The 12,093-nt window shown below is 34.6% G+C and overlaps 1 protein-coding gene across 6 annotated transcripts in view; it reads left to right on the forward strand.

Annotated features, from left to right (window-relative positions):
• Window positions 1-12,093, forward strand: part of LOC106870209 (post-GPI attachment to proteins factor 3) — a 71,175-nt gene that overhangs the window by 53,691 nt on the left and 5,391 nt on the right. For all 6 annotated transcript variants that reach the window (XM_014916212.2, XM_052967209.1, XM_052967210.1 and 3 more), the window contains 2 exons: window positions 6,568-6,629; window positions 10,818-10,954. In XM_014916212.2, coding sequence (XP_014771698.1) covers window positions 6,568-6,629; window positions 10,818-10,954 — 199 coding nt within the window. The remainder of the gene's footprint in view (window positions 1-6,567; window positions 6,630-10,817; window positions 10,955-12,093) is intronic.

The raw sequence follows: 12,093 nt of genomic DNA on the forward strand, positions 1-12,093 counted from the left end.
GGATCGTAGGACGACCTACTGGGCTTACCTTGGATCGTAGGGTGACCTGCTGTGCTTGAGAAGACCTATTGAGTCAAGTACATGAACATCAAAATAAAAATCAAATGGAAATTGTAGTTGTGATACCCGTGCCAGTGGCACATAAAAAGTACCATCCGAACATGGCTGATGCCACCTTGACTGGCTTCCATGCTGGTGGCACGTAAAAAGCACTAACCGATCGTGGCTGCTGCCAGCCTCTTCTGGCCCCTGTGCCGGTGGCATGTATAAAGCACCCACTACACTCACGGAGTGGTTGGCATTAGGAAGGGCATCCAGCTGTAGAAACACTGCCAGATCAGACTGGAGCCTGGTGCAGCCTCCTGGCTTCCCAGACCTCAGTCAAACCGTTCAACCCATGCTAGCATGGAAAACGGATGTTAAACGATGATGTGGTGATCTGGCTGAATTGTTAGCATGCCAGGTGAAATGCTTAGCAGTATTTTGTCTGTCTTTATGTTCTGAGTCCAAATTCTGCCAAGGTTGACTTTGCCTTTCATCCTTTCAGGGTCAATAAATTAAGTACCAGTGAAACACTGTGGTTGATGTAATAAACTAGTCCCCTCCCACAAAATTTCAGGTTTTGTTCCTTTAGTAGAAAGGATTATCATTATTATTACCAGTATGACCGGGACCTTGCCCTCTTCTTTCCTTATCACCTTTGCTTAGTGCAGTTACTATTTTATCTTCTCTTTCCTGTTCTTATTCTCATTCTTTATTTGTTTCTATTTTGTTTTATTATTCTTAGTTAATTACTATTATTAATATTGTAATTATTTTTATCATCATGACCTGTAATACTTATAAATTCATCACTACATATTATATTTGTGATTTATTACTGACCAGTCTATTAGCAGTGTCTCATCAATGCCGTTTGTACCCCTAGAATAGCATTTTCATTATTAGAGGTAGTATGATTGTTAGGGTTTGGCAGAATCATTAGCACGCTGGGCGAAGTGCTTAGTGGTATTTCGTCTGCCACTACGTCCAGAGTTCAAATCCTGCCGAGGTCGACTTTGCCTTTCATCCTTTCAGGATCAATAAATTAAGTACCAGTCAAGTAGTGGGGTCGATGTAACCAACCATCCCCCCTCAAATTCTAGGCATTGTGCCTTTTGTAGAAAGGATTATTGTTGTTATTATTATTATTATTATTATTATTTTGTTTTTCATAAGTGTCATTATTATTTTTGTATGCTCAACCATTGACATGTTAATTCAAGGGCATGTTCAGTTGATCAAATAACTGCATCTTCATTACACTGTATAACATGATTTCTGTCCTTGGGTAGCAACTGTTTTTCCTATTTGCTTACTTCTAGAAAGTATGAAAAATGGCTAATATTTTCTTCCAACTTTGCTTTTGTTATTCAAATCCCTCTCAACACATGGCTATGATGCTCCCCACTACTCCTGCTCATGATTAGAGGTGCACATATTGTCAGCCAATAAGGGACGTACTCAAGTGGTTAAGGTCAAGTAGCTGACAAGCAAATCTGTGGTATTGAGCAGAATATTTGCTATAACAATATTTTTGCTTCAGCAACTCTGCACCGAATTTGTCTTAAATGTAATGGAGAATAGGTGAGTTTCAAAACATTGATGTCCAAATCATAAAAGCAAAGTTTGAAGGGAATAGTAGTCATTTCCTTTGATTTCCTGATAGAGGCAAATAGGAAATAACACTTAATGACCAGACATAAAAAAAATTGTTGTTATTTTGATGGAGTGTTATTGAATGATGGAAACTGAACACCATATAAGGTGTCTTATAAAAGTTGATTTGTAGATGGAACAAAGAAATGTACAAATAGAAAGCAATTTTAGTTAACAAAGCACTAAGTGTTATTAGAGTAGTTTTTTGTTGGATATTGTAAAGCCATATACAGAAACACCAGTGTTAATTTATTGTGGAGCATTAGGCCTAGCATAGGATTTTGGGGGAATACTAAGGGATATGAAAGTAGTTAGGATGATGCATGTGTAAGATTTGTTTATGCTGTATACTAATTTAGATTTAAAACAAGTAGCGAGAGAATATTTAATAGGTCTAGTGTATAGAGGTAAATTGCCCTAATTAATCTTTTAGCATTAAAAGCATGCTTAACCATATGCCCCAGTAAGATTACTAGTAACATCAAGCAGTAATTTTTTCTATTAATTAATTTATCAAATCTTATTTGTGCTGCAAACATGGTGTGTATGCCTAGATGCATGTATACACATGTATATGTGTTTGTTGGTATATATAGATGTAGCTATACCTATACAGTCTATAATTTTTATTTACATACCTGTTTCCTTTACTTATTTATTCCTCCTATCTTCATTCAGTTCTTATTTCTGTCTACGTTTGTGCTGATATACTTTTGTGTATCTAAATAAGTATATTTGTACATATACTTTACTTTGATTAAGTGGTCCCATTGCTACTTTCTTCCAGCTGTAACATTTTTTTTTCATCTCTTATTTCCTTTTTCTATCAACTTTGTCTTCTAATTTCCTTTGTAAATTTTTTTAAAATTATTTTTCTTTACATTTTATTATTTTCTCTCACTGCTTCTTCTTTGTATTAAAATATTGGCATGTCCTGTCCTTAATCAGTTCATCTTAGCTGTGTATTAACAGAATGTTGGACACCACAATGCTTGCAGTTATGTCCCTTTAAGTTCCGAGTTTAATACAGGTCAACTTAAGCTATCAGCCTTCTGTTTTATATAAATAAGATACTGAGCTTCAGTAACATGTGAATGGAATTATAACAGAAGACAAAGGTTGGCTCTCTTTTATAGTGTTCTTGGTGTCCTCTGGGCTGTCTCTGATGATTTTCTTTTCTTCTTTGGAGCTTTTCTTATTGACATTCCTACTCTTGACAAACACACAAACTGCATCTGGATGGAACTCATACAATTTTTGGTGAAAGGCAGCTTGAAATTTTAATGTATTTTTTAGTCAATATTTTCCTACTTACATTATATTCTTACAAGATTAATCTTGATATTTTGACTGAGGCCTTTGTTGTTACTTCAAATTAGATACTGAATATTGTATTTAAGTTTTGCACCTGTTTTGATTATTTTGACCTAGTGTTTATTGGTATATTTACTGATAGCTGGAAGGAACTCCCCACCTCAATTTTTGCTTTGCACACTGATCTGCATTGCTACTGATATATATCCATCTTGTCTGTTTGACCTTCATTGGTATGTTGGGGGTACCGAGACTTCAGGTTGTTGTTACTTTGGTTTCTGTAATGATACACTGATGTAAGGCATATGTTCACATTGAGTTTCTTGATTTATTTTCCCTTTCCTTTGCTTTTATTCATTGTCTCTTTTGTTACAATTGTATACTCATCTCAAGTTGCATCATCCCTTGTTTTGGCCAGTTTTATCAACAAGTAAGATATTTGTGAACCTTTGCTTGCATCTGATACATTTTGTATTAAAGCTGTTCTGTACAGCAAGGCTGATTCAAGTTTTTGGAGTTTAGTTTTTTCATGACTATGAAATGCACTGTCTATATGTTTCAGCTAATTTTGAAAATAATCAAGAATATGGAGGGACTTAGTGAAATATCTTTATTGAGTTAGTATTTGGAACATAATTTTACTTATGAATACTTTAAAGCAAGCTTTGTGTCACAGAAAGAGAGTTGGTCTCATGTGGCTTTGCATCAAAAGATTTGACATGGATTTTAGAATTAGCTTTATTCTCCATTTAAATTTTTTTATTATGGCTTCAGGCTGAATACCATGGAGTTGTCATTGGTGCCAGAATAGCTAGTTTATCTAATAGAAAAAATTGATTTTTAAAATATAAAGTACTGTTTTAGAATCTATTAGGTTGTCACACACGAAATGTCCCATTTTTAGTTACAGTAAAAACCCATGTAATTCGCACACCTGTGTAATTTGTGTTGTTTATAATAAACTTTATTTTACATTTCTTGCCCACAAGAGATTATGTCTGATCTTTAGCATACTGTTCTATGTCTTCTCAAATCACAATCACAGAAGTTGTTGATAATTCTTATCAACAAAAACAAAGCTGATAAATATGCACTAGTGTTGCAAAATAAGTTTAATTCCCAATAAGCATCAGCTTGGATGACACTTTACTCAACCGACAGAGGAAGGTGACCGATCAAACTGATTATGGAAACAGAATTCTGATTGGTTGAAAGTGTCTTCTTGTCTCAAGCTCTGATTTTTTGCTTATTCTTGTTGGAATCTTTGATACAGAATATCGAAATTTGAATCCCTTTCACACTTATAAAATGTCAAGCAAACTTTAAAATTTGTCATTACCGTTTTAGCCAGGAGACCAAACTGATTGTTTGGTAACCCGCTAAAATAAAATTTAAAATTGAAAGGAGAAAATAAACAGCTTTGTAAGTTTAACTCAGTGTTTATTGAACAAGAGAGGTGCAAAACTTAAGAAGCAACTTGTTAGAATATACACATCTGTGAGGAGACATAAACAAGAATAGCAAAAATCTACTATACCAAAAGAACTGGTAATACATACATTACAAGTGTTCTATGAAGAGAACATAAGATTGCTGCATAATTCAACATGAATGTGAAACAACATTAAACATCATATAAGGTAAATGAAGGTTTCTGTAGGAACGCTAAGTCATATTCACTTAGTTTACATGCGCAAGGATGAACTATGATGTAATCGGCATTAGGTGCAGTAAGAGCTGGTAGCTGCAATGTGGCTGGTGATGAATTTCATTGTCCTAACATGGAGAAAGTGAGCAATAACTTCGTGGAGGCAAACGCAAACTAAACTTCTTAGGTGAAGAAAAACTGATCTATTTAAAGAAATTGCTGGGCTTCATTGTGATAGGTAGAAACTCTAAGCTATGTAAAATATGACCCAGACCGTGATTACCAACATGAATGTCAAACTTCAAAAAGTAGTTAACCATTTAATGGTTTTAGTAAATTTATACAGAAAAAGTAAGCATTATATAATCCAGCATAAATAAAGTAAACTTCATTATATTTTTTCTGTAAAAACCTATTCTGACATTAAATGAGTCAACTTCCCTTACAAATGTTTACATTTGTATGTCATTTTTCAACAAAAAAATTATTTCTAAAAAAATTCAGGAAACAATCAACTCATGTAATTTATGCACCCACTGAAGTTTATTTTGTTTTTGCGAAAAAAAGTTACGTAAATTATATGGGTTTTTATGGTACTCGTTATTTCAGTCATTTAAAAACTCAATTATGTACACCCTTGCATTTAACCTTAACTCTTTTTCTTTCTAAACAATATTGGTACCCACAGACCTTATGAAAATGATAACCAAACAATGTTGAGTGATTTTCTTGTATGAGTACAGACTGGGTCACTCTGCTGCAGAAGCTCTATGGAATATCAAGCAGGCCTATGGTAATGTTTTTGTTGACATCAGAACTGTTTAGAGATGGTTCCAAAGATCTCGTTTAAGGAGATGATAGTCTTCAAAGTGAACCAAGGGGGAGGCCAAAATCAGTTACTCAGCATGATGAATTAAATGCTTTGGTTGAATAAAATCTGAAAATGGTCCAAAAACTTTCATCAGAACTCTAAACATCTTGCACAACTGTTTCTCAACACCTGAAAAAAAAAATGTAAAAGTCAAGAAAGTGGATAGGTTTGTTCCACATCAACTAAACGAGATTTAAAAAAACAGGCACCTCAAAGTGTGCTCCTTATTGCTTTCTCGACTGGAAAAAGAACCATTTTTGCATTGAATCATTACATGTGATGAGAAATGGACACTCTTTCACAACAGCAGGGGGAATAGAACAGTGATTAGATGCAAGAGAGTCACCTAAACACTACCCAAAACCACCATTGCATTCTAAAAAGTTAGTGGTCACTGTATGGTGGTCTGCAAATTATTCATCATTCATCATTCATTTTTGCAACTAGGAAAAATGGTAACAGTAACATCATATTGCCAGGTAATTGATTGTATGCATGAGAATTTGAAAAAGAAGCAACCCAGACTAGTGAATAGAGATGGCCCAATTTTGCTCCCCGACAATGCATATCTTCACACTTCCCAAGTTATGGTCCAAAAGTTGCAAAGCCTGAATTATAAGATTTTGCAACATCCTCCCTATTCCTCTGATATCTCTCCTACTGATTATCACTTATTTAAGAATTCTGAGCTTTTCATATGAGCTTAAATAGGGAAGAGATAACTGAAGCATTTGGACAGTTTATCACAGCAAAAGATGAAATTTTTTTAAAAGATGGAATATCTGACTTTGAGAAACGGTGGATAAAGGTCATAAATGAACATGGATCATACTTTGATGAAATAAATCAGTTCTCTAATACTTCTGAAACATTTTATTGTTACATTTCAAATACGACATTTCATGTATGACAACCTAATAGTTGGTTCATGCAAAGCAAATAATGAAATATTTTATCATGAAATGTTTTGAGTGTTTGTTCTTGAATATGTTTTAGTGTTATAAACTTAATTTCATATTTTTGTATTTTCTTTCAGATGATGGATTATTTCTGTGCATTCTCTTTAATTCTTTTCAACTTGTTTCTCTTCTTCTGTCGGTAAGTACCAATTTGTTTGTATTTGTAATCTCATGGTTGGTGAATGGTCAGCTTGCACTGGATATTCTTTGTTATTTTATTCAGAAGTTTGTATCTGAATAAAATATATTACTATATGAAACAGTTGCAACTAAGAACAGAAACAGTTATGGAGAAGTCTACTAAAAGAAAAAAAAAAGCAACCCAGAAATTTATATAGTTCAGAATATTTTATTGCATTTACTTAAATAAATCAAGTAGAAAGTCATGTCAAATGAGACATCATAGAGACAAAAACTTTTAAGCAATTTATTATAGTTTACCATTATCACTCTCAGTTGACTGACTAAATGCATTTTATTATCCAGTTTATTGATCTACTGTTGTCTGGGTTTCAGTCAATTGGTTATATATTTTCTATAAAATTATTGATCACTTCAAGTAGAGGAATAAAAGGAAAGCATCTTGTTAGATAAGGAAATCTGCCTTTTAAGACCTGTGATTAACCTTTATAAGATTATAGACCAGTCTATGTGTCCATGATTTTTTGTCAGAAAGAAGATCTGTCTTCAAGAATATATACCATATTTATTGAAGTATGATGTAATCTTCAATATAATTCTGCCTCCACATTTTCTTTTTCAAAGTCACTAATTTTATTCTTTCAACTTTTTCTGTACTTGGGTATAATACTAACTTGCCAATTTTGACCTAAGTGTTTTGTTACATACATAAATAAATATAATGTGTTAGTTTCATTTATTCATTGTAATGTCCATTTTTCCATGCTAGCATGGGTTAGATAGGACTATTTTGATGTGGTATTTTACAGCTGAGAGCTCTTCTTCTTATTAGCTGTTACCTGTTTTTCAAGTAAAGGATTTTTTATCCCACTGATCTTCGAAAGTGTGATATTATATGGGCCTTGAATACAGCAGATTTTTGAAAACTAAAAAGAAAGTGAACATACTTTGCTGGATAAATGATGGCATACAGATGACCTGAAAAAAAAGCTGTGAATAAGACGAAGTGGATTTAAATGGCAAGAGAAAAGATGATGTTGTTATGGGTATGCTGTATGTATGAATGTTGACAGCTGCATAAAAAGGGACTGAGCACTCCGAGCGGATGGTGCCTATTGAAGGGGAAGACCAAGAGAGACATGGGATGAACAGATGAAAAACAATTTCAAGATGCTGAACTTCACAAAAAGAGATGACAAGGAACTGTGACAGTTATCAACATGCTGTGCTGGAGAAAACTTGCACTCTCAGGAAACATTGCAGAGAGAACACTAGAATCATTAGTACTGAAGGCTGGGATGCTCTTGTTGCATTTATTGTCTGTTCTCTCACTCCCTTCCTGTATCATACGCTCCTGCCTCTTGCTGTCCTCTCTTCACAGCCTCACCTTCTCTTATCTCCCTTCCTCTGGTCCACAACACCCCCACCTTTCTTACTCCCACTGAACATTTTCTTTCTCTCTTTCATGCACTCCTCTTGCCCATACTCTTTCTCACTCAACCCTGACATTATTTTGTTCTCCCTCCCCTGCTCCTTTTTGACCCTCAACACTATCTCTTCCGTCACTCTCTTCACTATTAACAATTTTCTTAATTGTGTTGACTCTCTTCTTCACTGACTGATAAGAAAGCTTTCCACTTAGTTTGGAGAGCAGAACTGGTCCTAAAGAAGTAAAACTCAATGTTTTCATACATCAGATAGCAAAGAACTTGCCTTAGCTTAGTTAAAAGTAAGTGATATTTAAAAAAAAAAAAAAAAAAAAAAAAAAAAAAAATCATAAACGAATTTCTGAAAAGGAAGCACAATGAAATCAAGGACATATATATTTGCAAAGGCAATACTGCATCAAAAGAGTGAGTTCTAGAAAAATTTATGCATGAAAAGAGCAGATTCTAAATTGCAGAGAAAAGACTTAGGAAAAAAAAAAAAGAAACAAACAAACTTTCACAATGAAAGAAATGAAAGTTACAATTGAGCAGTTCAGCAGCCTTAAAAAGCAATACAATATTGATACGGTTACACAAACAGTGGTGCGGTGAAACAAATGATGTGCTTTTCTTTTCTGATAAACTTTCACAAAACAACAAACCTGTTTAGAAAGGAATTTAGATTCTGTGTGTCTTTACATATATCTATGCCATTAAACCAATAAACATCGTCATCTTCCTGGAGCATCAGTAAGAAATAATACAGCTAATCCTGACAACTCTATTCTCTGCACAGTTCCATTCTTACTTACAAGTAACTTACTTTTAAGTAGGTTAATTAGTCTATGCATGGTTACTTGTCCTGCTAGAAATAATAAACATTTCTCCTCCAAAACACTCCTTACTGGAAGGATATACACAAAATAGTCCTCAAAATATTGTTTGAATTAAAAGAGCGATGGTCATGGTTGGACGATCTTTAATTTAGGTTTACTGGATTGTGGGGTGACCTGATGTTAAGCGGCATCAATTCCAACATTCAAACATTAGGTTTGTCACTCTGATGAACTTTAACCAAAGTTATACTTGTTGCTAGTAACATCAACAATCCTTTCAACATACTTGGCATGAGAACCTACAAATAAAATTACCTACCCACTCTTCAATCATCTATTATTGAGATTATAATTTTCTTGTCATACATTAATCTGTTTACTGCCACATCTAGGAATCATTCTTCACTCATTGATAATCTTTCCATAGTCATCCACATGAACAATCACATACTTTATGCTAGACACTACTTATTTAAATATCATTTGTGTTGTTTAAAGAGACTAGATTATTCTGCTCTTCTTGGAGGTGGTACGAGTTTAGTGTAAAGTGTATATGTTGTAAGTGCATGGAAGGTTCAGGAGGAATGAAAAGTGATGTCATTGCATGGGTTGATAACTGTGGCATCAAGTAGAGAGAGAGAGAGAGAGAGAGAGTGAGGAGTGTATAGGTGACTAAGCTATGGCCAGAATATCCATGGAAAAGCTTAACATTTGGACCAGCAAAAGTGTCCTAAATTAAAACAAGGCTAGAGCAAACACCCATTTGGCCAATAGGCATTTATGGTTGTGAAGCATGCCCTTTTAACAAATCTGAAGAGAACATAATCGATGTGTGTGAATTGTTGGTGTAGAGGAGATGTTACGAGTCTCTTACAAGGATCATTGGACAAATGAATGGCTGTAACAACAAATGGGTGAAAGACAGCAACTCCTGAACATTAAGAAAAAATAAAACTCGTCTATTATGGTCATATTCAAAGAAGCAGAGGTTTGGAAAACATCATGGAGGAGTAGAGAGCAGTAAATCAAGAGGCAGGCAAAGAATGTAATGGATGGACAATATCAAAAACTGGTTGGACAAGGATGGCAAGGCAACTGGAGAACTTGCGCTTAATTGGGAAGACTTTTGTTGTAGCGTCATCAATGTGCTGCAAGCGTATGATGCATGACAATGTTTTGATCAGAGTAATGATACTAATTGTTGTAAGAGATTTCAGGATTGTAAAAGATTTGACTTCTGCACCTTAGCAGCATTGTGGCAAGAGTTTGGATTGAAGTCGCCAAGAATGATGACTTTGGAGAGAGGTGAAGAGAGGTAGATAGCCTTGATGTAGGATGAGAGATAGTTGAACATACACAATTATCCTAGATCTCATCCCAAAGAAATCCATCTGAATGACTGGTACACACACCAACTAAATACAATCGCACTGTTTCCTCATTCTGTTACAACTTATAAGGGCATCTGCTCTTCTGAAGTAACTAATTGGGTACCACATCTCCTCATATTGACCTTTACTTTTATTTTACTTCACAATTATTAAGTCTTTAATCTTACTATAATGGGCGTTATGTCCATGTCTATCTGTTCCCTTTTCATGGTCAAACAGTTGGACCAATGATCACAATGTTTTTGGGATTACGAAGAAGGTAATCAGGAAGGTATTTTTTACGAAAAAAATGTGAAAAAGTATGATCTGGGTTACACAAGGTGTGTGGGTTCAGTGCCATGGGCAGCTTTCCATCTTTTTTTATTCAAGGGGCTTCTAACCTAACGTAATACTAGCATTTAGAATTATATTACAAGTAAATTTGTGTGAAAAATCATAAGTATACACCTATTTTTGTAAAAAAAAAAAATGTTTATAATATAGAAATTTTGGAAAGGTTTTTCTCAAAAATAAATATTTTTTTTAATTTCAGGGTTGTTGGAACTCAGCACTATATAGTCTTATCAGCACTATTCATTGGACTGTTATCATTTTGTGTACGCCACTTTTATTATATGGCATATGTGAAATTTGATTATACCTACAATGTGTATATTTGTTCTTGTATTGGTGAGTTGTTTTTGTTACTGTTTTTATTCCCTTAGGATCCATAAATTCTTTAGCTCACTGTAAGTTTAGATAAATTTGAGATTAATGGAAATATTAGTATTTGAGGTTTATGAAATTTCATGTTCCCTCTCTTGGAGTTCTTTCATTTTTATGAAGTGATTTTGTTTGGATCCTCCCAGGGTTAAATTTACTATCATTCTCTCCCCCCATCCTGTGACTCTTAGTTGATATTTACCACTCTTAATAATACCCATTGCTAAGGTGGAGAGTTGGCAAAATCATTAGCATGCTGGGTAAACTGCTTAGCAGCATTTTGTCTGTCTATGTTCTGTGTTCAAAATGCACTGAGATTGACTTTACCTTTTATCCTTTCGGGGTTGATGAAATAAGTGCCAATTAAGCACTAGGGTCGATTTAATTGACTTACTCCTTCTTCTGAAATGCTGGCCTTGTTCCAGAATTTGAAACCAATGTTATCCATCTCTGTTTTTATCCATCACATGTTTTCTCTTACTGCAACACATGTTTATTACCATCTCGTCATGTATGTGGCTTATCATGTTTTTTATTCAACCTCCTACAACCAACATGTAACTGTCACTGTCTCTTCCATTACCCTCCCCCATCCTTTCTAAAATCTGTTTTCTCCACCACACTCATACTCATACACTCTTCTTTTTCGCACTCCAGGTCAATTCTCCCTCCCTCTTTACACTGTTGCTCTTATTTGCCTTTAAAAGAATAGAGATTAAGAGTAGTGAGTACTTGGAGGAAATGAGGCAACCTCTCTAGGGTTAATAAAATGATAAAATGCAGCCTATACACTAAAATGACAGGCCATCAAATAGAGACAACGTACAGTAGAGAGAACTCATTTGTATGTGTCAAGGACATGGTAGCCTCTCTAGCACTGGCGTCACAATAGAACATATTGGGTATGTTCATTCTAAAAAGTGGCTTGTGTTAAGAAAGCATCCAGCTATTGAAACCATGTTAATACTGGAACTTAAGAGTGGGACATTGTTCTCCAGCCTATGTAGGAGGACAATAACTCCAAATATGATCTCAGTCAGGCCATGGCAATGTGTTCAAACCATGCTAGCATGGAAAATGAACATGATAAGGATGATGAACTTTAT

This window comes from Octopus bimaculoides, chromosome 4, assembly GCF_001194135.2.
Source record: "Octopus bimaculoides isolate UCB-OBI-ISO-001 chromosome 4, ASM119413v2, whole genome shotgun sequence".
In the NCBI taxonomy this organism is placed as follows: Eukaryota; Metazoa; Mollusca; class Cephalopoda; order Octopoda; family Octopodidae; genus Octopus; species Octopus bimaculoides.